At 34.8% G+C, this 16,448-nt stretch overlaps 3 protein-coding genes across 3 annotated transcripts; 1 reads left to right on the forward strand and 2 right to left on the reverse strand.

Moving 5' to 3' along the window:
* Positions 1-3,654: 3,654 nt before the first annotated feature.
* LOC116011782 (pumilio homolog 12-like) lies at positions 3,655-5,819 on the reverse strand. The gene is made up of 5 exons (XM_031251197.1): positions 4,915-5,819; positions 4,617-4,779; positions 4,244-4,407; positions 3,902-4,160; positions 3,655-3,768 (listed from the first exon to the last, which is right to left on the reverse strand). The coding sequence occupies exons 1-5, from the start codon at positions 5,817-5,819 to the stop codon at positions 3,655-3,657; spliced, it is 1,605 nt and encodes a 534-aa protein (XP_031107057.1).
* Positions 5,820-9,937: 4,118 nt separating this feature from the next.
* Positions 9,938-13,600, forward strand: LOC116019389 (TIP41-like protein). Its single transcript, XM_031259572.1, has 8 exons — positions 9,938-10,191; positions 11,012-11,197; positions 12,037-12,124; positions 12,393-12,506; positions 12,630-12,689; positions 12,781-12,822; positions 12,930-13,058; positions 13,333-13,600. Exons 1-8 carry the CDS (start codon positions 10,052-10,054, stop codon positions 13,441-13,443), a joined length of 870 nt encoding a protein of 289 aa, XP_031115432.1. The 5' UTR covers positions 9,938-10,051; the 3' UTR covers positions 13,444-13,600.
* Positions 13,601-14,978: 1,378 nt separating this feature from the next.
* Positions 14,979-15,915, reverse strand: LOC116019205. The gene is made up of 2 exons (XM_031259356.1): positions 15,651-15,915; positions 14,979-15,569 (listed from the first exon to the last, which is right to left on the reverse strand). The coding sequence occupies exons 1-2, from the start codon at positions 15,721-15,723 to the stop codon at positions 15,232-15,234; spliced, it is 411 nt and encodes a 136-aa protein (XP_031115216.1). The 5' UTR covers positions 15,724-15,915; the 3' UTR covers positions 14,979-15,231.
* Between the last annotated feature and the right edge of the window lie 533 nt (positions 15,916-16,448).

Raw genomic sequence — 16,448 nt, forward strand, 5'->3', positions numbered from 1 at the left:
AGATGACTCACCTGTGACTCTGAGCCCTCCGACCCAAACCTTGGTATGAGGGGCGGCTCAGCAACACACGATAGCATCATGACCATCTGAGTTTTGAGCAACTATCGTTCAATTTTTCTCTTGATGCCCATTTTCATTGTGAACAAACTCTATACATATTCGTTGCTAATTAGGTTTTTAAGTCCAATATAGTGAAGACAAGTAAGTCGTGGTGTCAATTCTGTCCAAGCTTATATGGTCCATCACTAATGTCGGTTGTGTCAACTTAATTCACATTTTTAAATTAGCTTAGCACAATCCACTATAATCTATTAAAATATTTAAATTAATAATTTTTAAAATATTATAAACTATATACTATAACATATACTTTTTAAAATTATAATTATAATTATAATTAATAAATTTATTATATGTTTGTATAATTGTCAAATTGTATATTAACTTTACATTTGTAAAGTTAAAATTTATATATACTTTATAAAATACAAGGGTACAATTTAAATAAATAAATAAATAATTGTATGCAAAAAAATAATTAATTAATTTAAAAAAAGGATAAAAAGTAATGTAGCCTAGCTGCCCAACTTGACTTCCTCAACCCACATTACATTGGCAAATTATACTATGCACCACAAATAAATGTTTATTTTTAACGGTGAACCACGGTCTATGCGATAATTGCATTACATAGAAGGTGGCATGACACAGCCTAATCTAGAAGATTTTCATGCTGGCCAACACGCGATAGCATGTGAGGCTAAGCCTAGACCAACCCAAATCGACCTAGCTACATAGCCATCTCTAATCCAATGTAATTAAAATTTCATTTAATGCGCCTAAACACTTTTAAAAGGAAAACGTGAACAAAAAAGTTAATTAGTCCAATATTTTAGCACTTTTTTTAAAAAAAAATTATTGAGTTAGATCAAACAAATTTTTGCAAAAATGAGGATATCTACAATTGAATTGAAGTTGAGGAGATCTACAATTGAAGTTTATCGTAACCACCTTAATTAGTGTTAATTGAAGGAAGATTGGGAGTCGTGGGTTAATGAATGGAAGAAAGTGAAGGGAGATTGGGTCTCGTGGGTTAATGAATGGAAGGACAAGAATGGTCAAAATCGATCATGTAGGTCAGGATGTTTCGATGCAATTGAACAAGGGGCTAAGCCCGTGCCTTCCTCAAGGCCGGGTCGGATCGAGGAAGGGATAGTACGAAGAAGAATATGAGGCTAAGGAAGTCGAAGTAGAAGAGTCGATCAGCTCGACCTTGGTATATGAGGCTAAGGAAGTCGAAGTAGAAGAGTCGGCCAGGTCGGCCTTGTAATCTTTACAAGGTGAGAAAGGAAGGGCAGAAAGGGCGGCAAAGGGAGGCGAATTAGAAAGTTTCCTAAAGGCGGCATGGAGATTCGAGCATAATTCCTAGCCCGATATATGGAAATAAGACCAAGGTAGTTTAGGAAATTAAAATGTATCAAATATAGATATGGAAAGAAGATCCCAAATATATATGGCAATTTAGGGTTACCGAAGGGGGAATCAGCCCTCTTAGCATGTATAAATAGGCATGAACCACCTTGAAAAAGGGAGAGCAATTTTTATAACACAAAGGGATGCCGAAACGCTGTCCCATTGAAATTCCACAACACTTTGTCATTTTTCTGATTTATTATCTATCTTAAGGTAGTGTTGGCCTGCCGTTCGACCATTCCGTGGTTGACAAAGCCAACAAATACGACCAACAGTCTAACATTATATTAAACTATAAACATACATAGGCATAGTTCTCTCTCCCTCTCTCTCTCAAAGCACAACTAATTGACAGACAATTTAACATATATATATTGCAGTACTCCTCCCTAGCTCCCTCAATATACATATATAAACCCTAAACCCTAAAAATAAACTAGAAACAAAATCAGATGTATTAGTAAAAATGAAGTGAGATACTGGCCGTGCAATACTCGTGCATGTCAAGGCGGCATATATATGGCTTCTGATATGACAAATCACGCACTGATCGGAGGCAAATAAACAAGAAAAAACAAGAAACAATCAAACAAACAACGATATGATATGATGTAGCAAAATGAAGTGAGATAGTGGGCGTGCGATACCCGTGCAAGTCAAGGCGGTAACCCGGCCCATTCAGCCCTTAGAAAAAGTAGCAAACATTGTTCTCTTGTCTTTTGGTTCCTCCATGCGCAAAGGGCGCATCTATCACTGATTAAGATGACTCACCTGTGAGTGTGAGTACGTCTGAGTCCTCCAAACCTTTGTATCATGGGATCTGATCCATGGGAAGCACCACTGACCGAGATGACTCACCTGTGACTCTGAGCCCTCCGACCTAAATATTGGTATGTGGGGCAGCTCAGCAACACACGGTGGAATCATGTCATTTGAGTTTTGAGCAGCTGTCCTTCAGTTTTTCTCTTGTGAACAAACTCTATAAATATTTGATGCCAATTAGGTTTTTTAGTCCAATATAGTGAAGACAAGTAAGTCGTGTGGTGTCAATTCTGCCCAAGCTTATATGGTCCATCACTAATGTCGATTTTGCCAACTCAACCCACATTTTTAAATTAGCCCATCACAATCCACTATAATAATCTATTAAAATATTTAAGTTAATAGTTTTTAAAATATTATAAACTATATACTATAACTTATACTTTTTAAAAACAAAATTCAAATCAATACATTCTCCGGTTACAATTTAAATAAATAAATAATTAATTAATTAAAAAAGGAGATAAAGTAATGTAGCCTAGCTGCCCAACTTGACCTGCTCAACCCACATTACATTGGCAAATTATATTATGCACCACAAATAAATGTTTATTTTTAATGGTGGACCACGATCAATGCAATAATTACACTATATGGAAGGTGGCATGACACAGTCTAATCTAGAGGATCGCCATGCTGGCCCAACACGCAATAGCATGTGAGGCTGAGCCCATACCAGTGAATCTAACCATATTGCCATCTCTAATCCAATGTAATTAAAATTCATTTAATGCACCTAAACACTTTTAAAAGGAAAATGTGAACAAAAAAGTTAATAAGTTGGATATTTTAGGACTTTCCTTTCAAAATTCATTGAGTTAGATCAAACAAATTTTTGAAAAAAATGAGGATATCTACAATTGAAGTTGAGAAGATCTACAATTTTAGTTTATTAGTGACGTAACCACCTTAATTAGTGTTAATTAAGATACACGGATTAACTCTAAATTTGAGAAAATCTTTTTAAAAACTCCTTTCATTATATTGTACCCTAATTAACACAACGAATATCACCAAAAAAAAAAAAAAAAAAAAACCTTGCAGGAGGGAGGAATGAAACCGGTCTGCAGAACATTAATATCATTATTAGTTTATAACAAGCAAGCAAGGGCAATGAAAAAGCACAAATTATACAATAATCCCTTTATTGTACATGATCTGCTCTACAACACCTAATTGCAGACCATTAATAAGAGGCAATTATGATCGAACACTAAACTAAACATAACTAAACAGACAAGTTGCAGACAACATAACTATATATATGTATATATAATGCCCCTCAATAAACAACACCTTACAACACATACATCGCCCAGGCCATGCACGCACTTATACTACACGCTGCTAATTAGCTAATTAGCTTAGCTTGTTTCCTCTGGTCTTGGCTAAAACCCTTTTTCCGTGGGGATGACTGTGCAGGGACGCATAGTGCATGTTGATAATGTTAACCAATGCATACCGAAGCGGTCCCTGCATCATTAAATTAAATTAAATTAGTTACTATCATATATGAGAAGAAAACATTATATATATTCAAGAATGAATTAAATGTGTTGTAAATTGATTAATTAAGGTTTGTTTGTAGAGTAGGCGGCAAAAAAACCTTGGATACAGTAAGCGCAGACTGGACAACGTAGTTGCCAAAAGGATCCTGAAGAACCATCAAGAAATTAGGGCTGGAAACGATCTCTTCAATCATGACCCTTGCCTCAATCTCATCACACTCTTTCAAGAGTTTCTCCACCACGTTGCTCCCATATTTGTTCATTGAAAGATGAACCAAGCTCCCCGCAAGTTGTCTCACTATCTCTGAGCTATAATGCGGTATCCTTAGCCCCAGGATGTTTTGCACAACATAGTTCCTGATATTTATTTATTATTTAGAGCATTATATATATATATTTAGATCAAGCTAAGCAAGCAAATTAAAGGTGTACATACATACCCATAAGGATGTTCAGATAAAACCAACGCATTAGCTGTTATCTCAGCCACAAGACGCTCCCGAGATTGTGCATCAGCGTTTTCAACACAGTGTTGTAGGACACAGCACCCACTCCTGTCGGTTGCAATGTCCAGACAGTTATTCGCTACAACATTCAGAATTTGCTGCCCAACAACAAACAAGGAAGTTAAGAATGCAACTTAATTAGATAACAAGAGATCCACACTTGTAACCACAAGGCCACGAGTTCGAATCCTTAGTTTGAGCTAGTCAGCTACCACGTGTTCGAATCTTTGCCCCCTTAGTTTGATGGGGCGTTGTAGTCCCGAGTTTACCTACACGGGTTATCGGGATTCCCTACTATATATAGTACCTTTTTCTCTTCGTTGGAGAAGAACTTGACACAGTGCTGAATCACATGATAGCCATTAACACTTTTGGTCAAGGTGACCGTGATGCCCCTGAGAGCCGCCAAAACCAACGCCCTTTGCTCCACTGTCGTCAAATGGCGCAGCATTGTTTGCACGGCCCTTGTCCTGCATATGCACGCTCACACTTTTCAATAACTAACTTACTTACATAGGACATATATATATATATATATATATATATATATATATATATATATATATATGTAATAACAAACAGAACAACGTTAGCAAAACCCATACCCGTGCATGTCATGGCATATGCCCAGTAACCGACACTGATCTCTGATCACCAACGCAAGCAACTCAGTCATTTGTTGTGGGTTGCATACTTGGAAAAGCTTTTGGATGAGATAGTTCCCGGATTGATCCACCATCAGCTCACAAACATCATTCTTAACCTCCAAGAATATCATCTCAATGTCTTCAGGTTTCCCCTCCTCAAGCTTTTTTTGCAACACACGACAACTGTGTTGGTCCTTAGTCACCAAAGGTATCTTCCCCCTCAATTCCTCCAAACTCGAAAACAACGAGCGACGCTCTTGAGTTGTTGGAGGATAAATGTTGTTGAGACTGTTGTTATTACTAGCCAAATTGTAGTCCACTAATCCAGCATTGGATCTCACCCTAAACCCGTTTCTATTTGAATTTAGGTCACCAAAACCCTCAAAACCATTATTGATTGCTAGATTCCTATCATAGCCACGCCCATATGCTTCCATTCTATTCAAATTCCCATATGGGGATACACAGCCCATTCCAATCCCCATCCCAACACGTGAACTAGCTGGAAAATTATTATTGTTTCTATAACCACCGGATTGGTTAGAAGATAAGCTCATGCGACCAAAGGCCATCTCAAGGTCAAGATCAGGGTTTATATTTAACTGGAATCTATCCCTATCCCCGAGATTAGGGTTTATATTTACCTGGAATCTATCCCTATTCCCGAGATTAGGGTTTTGAAATCCATTCCGAAACAGTGCCGATTGGTTTTGCGGTAGCGACAACAACTGGCCGGTAGAGTTTCCGGCGGCCGGAGCTACAAAACGACTCGGGAGCCAGTTGTGATTCTCGATCACCGACGACAACAAACCAGAATCCCTCAGCAGCCACCATTCAAGATTGTCTTCCTTTCTGCCGTCCATGAAGATGGAGATGAATTGATGCAATTAGAAGAGTATTAGTGAGAGATGAAGAGTTGGGAGGGGTAGGGGGCTTTTAAAGAACACTTTAAAAATTTTAAAAAATAAAAAATAAAACCGGTTGCCGCTAAAGAAACAGAAAGATATTGGGTACACGTATCAGCTGAAGATGAAGAGAGAGAAACAAGTGTTAGTATCATAGAAGAACACTTCTACTCGATCATTAGCGTAGGGTTTTCTGGAAAAAAAAGGCAAAAAGAAAGATAAAAAGTTTTTAATATATATATATATATATATATATTTCTTACTTAATTAGTCCTCTATTTTCTAAGCAGGTCCACTACTCTTTTGAAAAAATGAATTTCGAATAAAAATTTTAAAATATTTTTTTTCTCTAAAATATGCCATATTTTTATTGACTGATTTTTTTTTCATTAATTTCATCATTCAAACATTTAAAAATAATCATTTTTAGATTGTTTCTAAATGTACACTTGCTGAAAATCTTTTTTAAAAAATAAATAATAAAATACTACTTAATTATTTGAAGGTTTTTTTTTTTTTTTTTTTTTGCATCAGACAACTTCAAATTTATATTTAAAATGTCTAAAATATAAAAATTTTAAACTAAAGTTTGCATAAAAATGTCAAATTGAGATTATTTCGATCTCTTCAATCCGCTACAAATGGTTGGTCGAGTAAAATAGGTGTACGGGTTGAGATTATACATTTTATTTTGAAATATTATTATTTACTAACTTAGGCTATGTATATAATTATATCTATTTTGTGAAACTCTATTTTACTTTGATAAATTAAATGGCAAAACTTTGTAAGTTTCTAGCATAATCTTCTTTTAAATAAAAAGAAAAAACGAAAGAATATTATTATTTAGATTAAATGAACATAACTTTAAAACAAATTCTCAAAAATCTTAAGCTAGTTGAATAAGTTTATTCAAACACAATATAAGAATTATATTAAAGGAGTATCAATTATGTAATACTTTCTTAAAAAAAATGTAATAATTTTTATGAATAAACAAATATTACATTTTTCAAATAAATTACTACTTCTTCCTTGAATACTATTAATAAAATTTTAATACTTGTTTAACTCATAAAAACGTATTACATTTGTTTTAAAGAAAAATATTACATATTTGAGATTTATCTTATAATGACAACACACAAAAAGTCAAAGGCGAAATAGAAATGATTCCATTAAAATTTTCCTTGCCCAAAATTGCACTATACAATCTTTTATATGATATTTCATAAATTCATACAGTCTTTTATGCCTTAAGTCTCCCCCGAAATCCATTAAAATTTTATTTAAATAGTTACAAAAAAATGGGCGTGATTTTATACCATTGCATGCCTTTTATAATGTTTTATTCATTAAATCTTTTTCCAAATTGGTACCTATATATATTTTAATTATCGTTATATGACCGAAATCACGAGCATATATGAGTATATGGCTATCACAATTACGAGTATGCATTAATGACTGCCACAATTATGAGTGTGCATTAATGACTCACAATTGTGAGTATGCAGTAATGACAACCATAATTACATACAAGTATATGGCTGGAATTATTTATTCATTATTTATTCCAAATTCTAATAAGGAAGTAACTTAAATGTAATCCAAATTTCAATAATCATATGGTCAACTCTATACATAATATATACTACATATTCATGGCATATCCATGTATTTTTTTTGCGGTGAAGTTCAAATGAATTAAAAAAATGTCTAAAAAAGAAGTGTTGTTAGTGGGATTTGATCTTATGACATATATATGGTATCAAATTCAAAAGAGCAATGAACTAAGCTACCTAAACATCTTATAATTTGTATATATATTTTGTTTTTTAAATAATTTGTATAATTTGTATATGTATATGTATGTATGTATGTGTGTGTGTATATATATACACACACACAAATGATTCACAGTTGTCCATGTGTCCAGATCAACGAATCAGATGTAATTTTAAAGAAACGACGCGATGACATTTTTGTAAATAACTCAAACTTTGGTGCAAGTAAATGTGTTATAAGTGCAAGTAGTTGATGCACATACGCAAGTAAAAGTAGTGCAAGTAAAATCATTTACAAGTGCACTTATTTTCACTTACAAGTGCAAGTAATTTACCTTGTTAACATTCGTGCACCTAATTATAACATTAGGTACAACTAATTATAACGTTAGATGCACTTAGTATTGATGCTTAGTGCATATTTTACTTGCACCTGTAATATATTTTACTTGCACTTGTAATACAATTTACTTGCACTTAGATTTTCACTTACAAGTGCAAGTAAGGATTAGCTATGGAAAATAGTTAAAACAAAGTGTGAACTATGTATTACAATCCTTTAAATTGTACCATTTATGTTGACCTTCATGATTAGGATTAGTTTCCAAATGTACTCCTTAAGGCAATAATACCATTGAGTCTCCATTGATTTTCAGTCTTGCTGATGTAACACGTCTTCATTCTTAGAAGATTCAAACATGGAAAAAAAACTCACAAAATATACATTCACAACATTATATAATGCTTTCCTGATAGTTGATAAGTCTTAGACAGTACTAAGTAAATTTATAATTTGACTATAAAATCATCCTTTTTTCACATGCATGATATTAGTATCAAACCACTAAAAAACAACATTAAAACAGTATCACATGCACTAAGTAATGTGTACGGTAAACTGTCCAGACTTTTTATGTCCATAGTTCTGCCCATTTAGGTCATTAATTGTCTCCTCAGTGAAACTGTTTCTCTAGCAAGGGTTGGAGAGAATTCATCCAAAAAGAACCTCTTCACAACACCATAAGTTGCATCTCCAGGTTTGGTTAGTGCCAGATTAGACATTGGTTGTCTGCCTTATCACTTAAAAATCTTATAATGTATACACAGTTTAATCATGCCAATACTACATGAAATGCATTATGAAGGCTCACAAACTGCTCCTTCTTGGAGGCTCATTTGTCTGTAAATGTTGTTTGCAGCTCTTAATTAGGTAATGTTTTGCAGAACTTAAAGCCTTTACATGGTAGGATAAAACAACCATAATAGCATAGCTTGACTTACCTGATTATGCTTGTCGTATAGCTCAACTGCTCCAATCCCTACCAACTCCATGCATTCTCGATCCCAAATATCCATTTGACTGTCTTGGTTAACACTTTTCAAATATCCATTGTTGATGCAGATTAAGGGAGAGAAATAAACATATCTCTTTATCGTGGAAGACGATTTCTTTGCTCTTTATTTCAGACTAACCTTTTCTTTCATTTTCAAATATCCATTGTCGATGCAGATGAAGGTTGATAACTCATTCGCAAAACAGTACACACCCATACTGGAATGCAAGTCTGATAATCAAAGGATATTTTAATTTTTGCGAATGTTTGTATTTGATAGTTCAGCATGTAATATATATTCTGTAATATAAGTCTGAGACTCAAAGAGTTCTGGATGTACATTAATTATTTTTTTTAATTCCCGATAAAAGTCTTAAATGGTTTCGTCGATTCTCGAATTGATTTTACCGATTCGATTTCCTAAACAAATCCAAACTATTTCGGCCATTAATATCTAGTTATAATTAAGTTTGTTTCTTTTCACACTTCTACTGCCATTTAAATAAAGAATGGAAGCTGAAAAGTTGGACGGTGAACATTGCCTATGCGTAATCGCCATGTTAACATTTCTCATTCTAAATGTCGCCGTTTCGTCATGGGCAGAAACTTTTGCCAAAATGTATTAACTGCTTCCTTATGGCTTTTTTATAATATAGATGAGCATTGAAATTGAAATTCCCAGTAATTTTATTCCTACAAATTAAACACTGAAATTTAAAATCTCACTTTATTCTCAGATTATTCTTTTCTTATGAAATTGCAATTCTTTTATCACTTAATTCTTTCCCTCCAATCAAATGTTCCGTCAATGATTTGAATTAATGAAAAGTCATTTTGTTTCCAAAAAAAAAAAAAAGGATAAAAGACTAATTTAACATTTATGCTTAATTTACGGGTAAAAGTGCAATTTACTGAAAATTAATTCATCCCCCGTCCTTAAAACCAGAAATACCTAATCAATCCATGTCGTTTCCGACTTCGCTTGACGATAGCCTAAATCAGTGTGTATTTTGATTTTATTTTAATAAATTTTACAAATAATCCCGTATTATTTATTCATCCGATACGGATGGAGTGGGAGGGCGACCAGAAAGAATTGAAGGCGGCCGGAGCTGAACTACTCACCGGCGGTCGGCGAGGACTTCGCATTTACGGTTGGGAGATTGAGTCTCGCAAGTGCTCCATTCTCAACTCCGCAAATCGTCAACAGTATTCTCCTTTCTGTTTCTGCTTCTGATTCACTAGTAGCATTTTAAATTTTGTTGAGCTAAACATCAATTCCGTGCATGTTTTGGTCCGTGCGATTGGATTTTCATTTCCTGAATCGACTGAAATATATTTTTGCACGAAATTTTTTGTTTTTTGTTTTTTTTTTTATTTATTTATTTTTATTTTTATTTTTTATTTATTGTTTCAATTAGATTTCCTGCTGTTCTGATTGAATGAGTTTTGGAAGAAAAAAAAAACTTGTAAGTCCAAAACCTGTATGCATAAATATATCATCCAAATATACAACTTCTGATAATTATATGAAGTATAAATATCATTGAGCTGTAGAGAGCTGCCAAAGACCGCACAACATTCAACTACAACCCTCTTCTCTGACTAGCACTCATAGGAAAAGGATTTCTCAGGGCCTATAACAATTCCTAATGCTCAAGTGAAAGAACCAATGGAAGCTTTGAAAAAAATGCACAGCTCAAGCAAAGTAATGCCCCTAACTTTGGCAAATTAGCAATCAAAGTGGCAGACACCAAATTCATGGCAAACTGCACCTTTTAGAAAACACACTGCAAAATCTTTCAATTCTTAATTTGTTGAGCTCTGGTTTAAAGGATGGGAGAGCCTCTGTTTTGTAATGGATGAAACATAGGCTGAATATAATTTATAATATAGAAAGCATATTGCTTTTTTCTTGCGTATCTGTTTATATATCAAATATCAATGGCTAAGGCAAGGACAGTGGGAAGTCATTTCTCCAATAATATAATGGATTTTTTCCTCAGACTAATAGCAGTGTGTATTGCAGATGGGAAGAAAGACTTCAAACATCCCACTTGCCAGAGATGATATTTGGGGAGAATTCTCTGATTCTTAAACATGTGGCTACTGGTACTAAAATTCACTTTAATGCATTTGATGCACTGGTTGGCTGGAAGCAGGAAGCACTGCCACCTGTTGAAGTTCCAGCGGCTGCAAAATGGAAATTCAGAAAGTACAGTTTCTCTTTCACTTCTTTCTAAGTGAGAATGAAAATGAAATTCCATTTTAACACTCCAAGTGACTAAGAATATTTGCATTTCAGTATTAACATTTATTTGTTTGAAAAGTTACATTAGCATTTTCGGTGAAAGTTAGGATATCAAGTCTCATCCTCTTGTGTTGCATACTAAACTAAATCAGCACAGTGCATTTTCACAAATTCACCATTAAGTGCTGAATATGATAATAATGGCTCCTTAGAGGTTGCTTGTTTAGTGTGGATTAGACTCCAATACCTCATTATACCACCAAGTCCCTTGTTTGCTTGTGGCCTAAATGCCTAGGATGGCATCTTGTGGGAGATCCAATCCATGGGCATAACATATTCACCTGGTCACCCCCCACCCCTAACTTGCTACCCAACGTCCCAACCTATGTGTTGACAGCTTTCTAATGTTTTATTATTTTTAAATTTAGTGCCATCATTAGTTCTCCAAATCAAACATAGTATTGTTAGTTATGTCCCACTATTTCTACGAACCAATCAACCAAATGTAGTACTATTAATCTAGTTCCATTCAGTTTCATCTTTTATCTAATCTTATAATCTCATGCAATTCCAAGCATATAATCCCCCTTATACCGTCATTAGAACCAAATGCCTCCTTAGAGTATAATGAATCAGGACAGCTTAAGTAGAAAAACAAAGGATATTGCTATTAGATACTTTCAGACTTCCAGCAAATTGCTCTCAAGTTTCACTGTTGACTTCTGGCTGATTGAAAGTTGACATTAATTTCACTCAAATGAATAAATTCATTTTTTTTTTCTCTTTTTTCTTGATTCCTGCAGTAAACCTTCACAGCAATTGGTGCTTGATTATGACTATACCTTCACAACACCATACTGTGGAAGTGAAACAGTTGAAATAAATTCTCAGGTTTGTAGAGCCCCTTTATTGCATAATAATTTAGTAATTCATGAATGATCAGTTATCCAGTTATATTATATTGTAGACTTATTTAGAAGATTAATTATTAAACTGGCAATGCAAATGACCCATATTTAAGGTTGTTCTCAGAGTAATCTCTTCCATTGCCTTTCTTGATTTATATCTTTTCTGCAATTCTATAGAGATTTTGATGAGCTCATTAGCTTTTAGTTTTGCCTTGAGTTATTCAATTTATAATTGCTGTTGCTGTGAACAGCATGAAAGGGGAACTTTGAACAAAAGCAGTTGCAGTCTTCAGTGGGAGGATTGCAAGGAGAAAATTGATTTGGTTGCACTTGCATTAAGGGAACCTATTCTATTTTATGATGAGGTAGTGACTCTATCATCAGATGATTCATGGAGCATGTAGCCACGTAGGCATATATATTTCTCCTATTCTTGTCTTTAATATCTTGTGGGCAGCAGAAGTAATGTTTGTTCCAACTTTTAACAGATTGTCTTATATGAAGATGAATTAGCTGATAGTGGAATAGCACTTTTGACGGTTAAAGTGGTAAACATTGACTTTGATTTTCTACCTTAGTGTCAATGCAAACATCTTCAGGGTTGTCCATGGACTGATCTTTAGTTTTGTAATTGTTTAGCGAGTCATGCCTAGTGGTTGGTTCCTTCTGCTGCGTTTTTGGGTGAGTTAGTCTGTCCGAACAATCAAGTTCACAATCAAGAATTGATTGATTGAAATTTTGCCTTATTCTAGAGCGTCTATTCCTTTGACTAATTGGGTATCTAACAGCTTAGGGTTGATGGGATGTTGATGCGGTTGAGAGATACCCGTTTGCATTGTGCTTTTCTGGAGCATGGAAAATCAGTTATTCTTCGTGAAAGCTGCTGGAGAGAAACCTCATTTCAATCCTTATCTTCTGTAAGTTATTTCTCTCCGCCCTAATGTTCTCTGACAATCTAAGGCAGCCACTTATTCATTACAGCCCATCAACAGTTTCCATTGTACTGTAGGGTGTGTTGTTTGCATTTCAGCCATAATAATTAGGCTGTAAGGATTTATTCAGTTAAAAGTACACTGTTGAACTTTAATTGCATTTTTGTCTCCATTCTATTTTTCAGTTGAGAGTTTGTACTTTCTTAACTCTGAAGTTTGCATGAAACATTTATCTCTTGTTGGTAATTAATTTATGCAGAAAGGATTACCTATTGATTCTGCCGCATATAATGATCCAAGCATTATCAGTGAAAGGCTTCCGGTTATTCTGCAGAGAACTCAAAAACTCAATATTTCAGATACCATGTAAGCTATGATATGTACTCTAGGTGGTTGTGCAATGAACAATCTAAGGAATTCAGACAAGTGATATAATTTTATTATCCTATTACTGTCTATTCAGTACCTGCACATAATGTAATGTCCTTTCTGACTTTATATGTTCATCTCCATTTATTTCCTGGTCATTTTGCATTGGATTCAGACATGAGAGAGATAGAATGGCAGAGGTTTGTTTTTTGTGGGGGGTGGGGGGAGGGTGGGGTGGTATAAAAATACTTTGAAGTTAAAAAGAGCCAATATGAAAGGCCTTTGCATCCATAAATTTCATTGACAAATTCCTTCCTTTACTGATAATGCGATCTCAATGTATGGACCAATGTTGTAAAAATCGGCCTAGGCTATAGGTGCCCTTAGGCTGATGGGAGAAATGGGAAATCAGCGGTTGGCCAACTAGGCAGCCATTATTATTATTATTATTATTATTATTATTATTGTTATTATTATTTAATATTGTTTGTTTTGTTTGTATGTGTTATGGTTGGAGTATTATGTGTTTTTAGAGTATTATGTGCTATTAAACCTTTATATTTTATGGGAAGAATACTTGCTAGTTGCTATAAGTCTAAAAAACCAGGATGCCATATACAAAAAACAAAAAAACCCAAGTTTTACGCCTAGAGCCATCTTTGAAACACTTAACAGAATGAATGATGAAAGAGTCTCACTATGGGCACATATATGCTTTACATATGAAATGCAATAATTTACATTTGTGATATTTAAGGGTGTGTTTGGTTCGCACATGGGAATCAGAATCGGTATGACTATCAAATACTTGGTTAGGGTAATGGGTTTTGGTGAAAGTATTTTGCATGTTTGATAGTGTAGAGTGGAGTGAGAATAATTATTAATAGTTGGGGAAGAAAGGAGGAAGGGAAATGAAACCCTTATTTAATAAGGGTATGGGGTTTTCAATTAATGGGGTATTCTAAACCCATAGTAGTATTATAAAAACCTATCAACCAAACAATAACGATCACTTTGATACCCATACCTTATACCAAAACCTGTAAACCAAACACACCCTAACTAAAGTCTAATGCATCAGCTACTGTCAATAGTCAGCCTTTGAACTTCATAGAACTCTGCATTTCCTTGCATATTTTAAAAGAGAATTAACTAAGTAGATGGCTAGAAGTATACAGGAACGTGTGAAATGCCAAAGCTTGTCTGGCAGAGCTTCGTCTTTAGTGGCCTTGTATGTGGAATCCGCTAAAATTCATGAAGCACTGATTCCATGAGTGATCTGAACTACCACCCCACAAAGAGAAAAGGTTCACTGTTGAGGAAGTTTTTTGAGGGTTTGAACTTTGAAATAGTTAGCTCACTAAAGAAACTCACTTATCCCTTAAGATTTGAAATATATGTTGTTTGATTCTCCTAAAGAAAACTCCTCAATTGCAATTTTGATCACAAAAACTGCAATAGAATAAGGTAAGAAAGCTTCTGCCCAAGCTTGGCAAAGGATTAGGATATTTGATAGGTGTTTTAAGTTATCAGCAATAGAAACAACTTAAAATAGACACTGCATTTAGGCTTTACCTAGTACAAGATTGATACAAAAGCTTAAAACATTTAAAGTTGTACAAAAGCTCAAAACATTTAAAGTTGTCCTTGACATTCTAAGACTTTTGCTCTAAAGGAAACCCCAAAGCTCTTAAATGCTAGTGAACATAACTGGGAATTTCAACTTGAAGTTCCATGGACTGCAGTAGAAAAAAAGTAGACTTCAATATGAGATGGATGAAGAGAATAGTTACAGCTTCAGATTTAGGTCAAGCTTATATGGATTTGTTGACTGCTCTTCTGATTGTTGTGGATTGAACCAAAAACTTCCTGGCCACATTGAGTCTGCTGCTGCCTTGTCCATTGGATCAGGCAGCGCTGAAGTAGAGAACCTTGTATTAGCCTTGCTAAACCTTGCTGCGGTTATACTTGCATCCTTGCTTGGTTTATGCTGAACTGAATGAGGCATAACACCCAAAGACCTGAACATAGGATTATGGAATGGCATAGACAGCATTGTCATCATCCTCCGAGAGTTGAATTTTCTTACTGCACCTCTTTCCCTCTTGTGAGCATTCTGGTGGCCACCTAATGCTTGTGAGCTGTAAAACTTTCGCATACAGAAATTACATGAAAATACCTTATGAGAAGTAGGACTTGAAGACACACCTTCTCCCAGGCCTAAACTCAACCACTCTCCTGGACCAAGTACTGATCCCTGATCACGATCCTCACTTCTCATTCTGCTGTGCGGAAATTTCCATTTCCTCAATTTTCAGTAGAGGGAATGTCCAGGTTGCTGAACACGTAGAGAGGACCTTGGGAGATGATAATCCCTGGGCTTTTAACTTTGCTCAAGATAAGAGAGCAAAAGAATAAGAATGATATGTAGTTAGAGGAATGGTGATTAGGTGACTTAAATATATCATGTCACCTAGTGGTGCTTGGTGTTCGAGGGGACAATGCTTATGTCAGTTTTCACTCTAGCCTCTATCATACTTGGATTCCCCACTTATAATAGCATTTTCAATTCACTTTTAATTTGCTTTCATTGGAGTGAAAAGAATAGACAGGTTGAAATATTACCAATTTACTATGATTCTACAGTTCTACTCTATACTTTAATCATAATGCAACAGTTTGCATTTCCTTTCATAGATGTCACTTTCTAATTTCTAATATTCACCATGTTATAGTTGCATCTCTTTGTGCAGTGCATCTGCATGATTAGAATTCAGCCCCCATTACAAGTTTATGGCATTTGAATGGATGAATAACCATATTGACACTGTTTATTTCCGTTTTTTGGTGAAGTTCCATCATTATATGATTTGAAATTTAGCAGGCATGAAGGGCTGGGACTTGTCACTGAATAGCTACCTCTCTCAGAAGCACAAAGGTAACACAGTCTTGTGTGCTGACTCAACAACTCCACCTCTTTTTAAATTACTCTTAGAAGATAAGATC

This window comes from Ipomoea triloba, chromosome 1 (assembly GCF_003576645.1).
Source record: "Ipomoea triloba cultivar NCNSP0323 chromosome 1, ASM357664v1".
Taxonomy (NCBI): Eukaryota; Viridiplantae; Streptophyta; class Magnoliopsida; order Solanales; family Convolvulaceae; genus Ipomoea; species Ipomoea triloba.

Coding starts and splice junctions, on each gene's coding strand:
- LOC116011782 (XM_031251197.1), bottom strand. CDS start 5,819: ATGGACGGCAGAAAGGAAGACAATCTTGAATGGTGGCTGCTGAGGGAT. Junction 4,780..4,914: donor ATATGCCATGACATGCACGG/GTATGGGTTTTG, acceptor GTGCATATGCAG/GACAAGGGCCGTGCAAACAA. Junction 4,161..4,243: donor TTATCTGAACATCCTTATGG/GTATGTATGTAC, acceptor AATAAATATCAG/GAACTATGTTGTGCAAAACA.
- LOC116019389 (XM_031259572.1), top strand. CDS start 10,052: ATGGAGTGGGAGGGCGACCAGAAAGAATTGAAGGCGGCCGGAGCTGAA. Junction 12,125..12,392: donor CAGTTGAAATAAATTCTCAG/GTTTGTAGAGCC, acceptor TGCTGTGAACAG/CATGAAAGGGGAACTTTGAA. Junction 12,823..12,929: donor TCCTTCTGCTGCGTTTTTGG/GTGAGTTAGTCT, acceptor GGTATCTAACAG/CTTAGGGTTGATGGGATGTT.
- LOC116019205 (XM_031259356.1), bottom strand. CDS start 15,723: ATGAGAAGTGAGGATCGTGATCAGGGATCAGTACTTGGTCCAGGAGAG. Junction 15,570..15,650: donor GAGTTTAGGCCTGGGAGAAG/GTGTGTCTTCAA, acceptor CACAAGCATTAG/GTGGCCACCAGAATGCTCAC.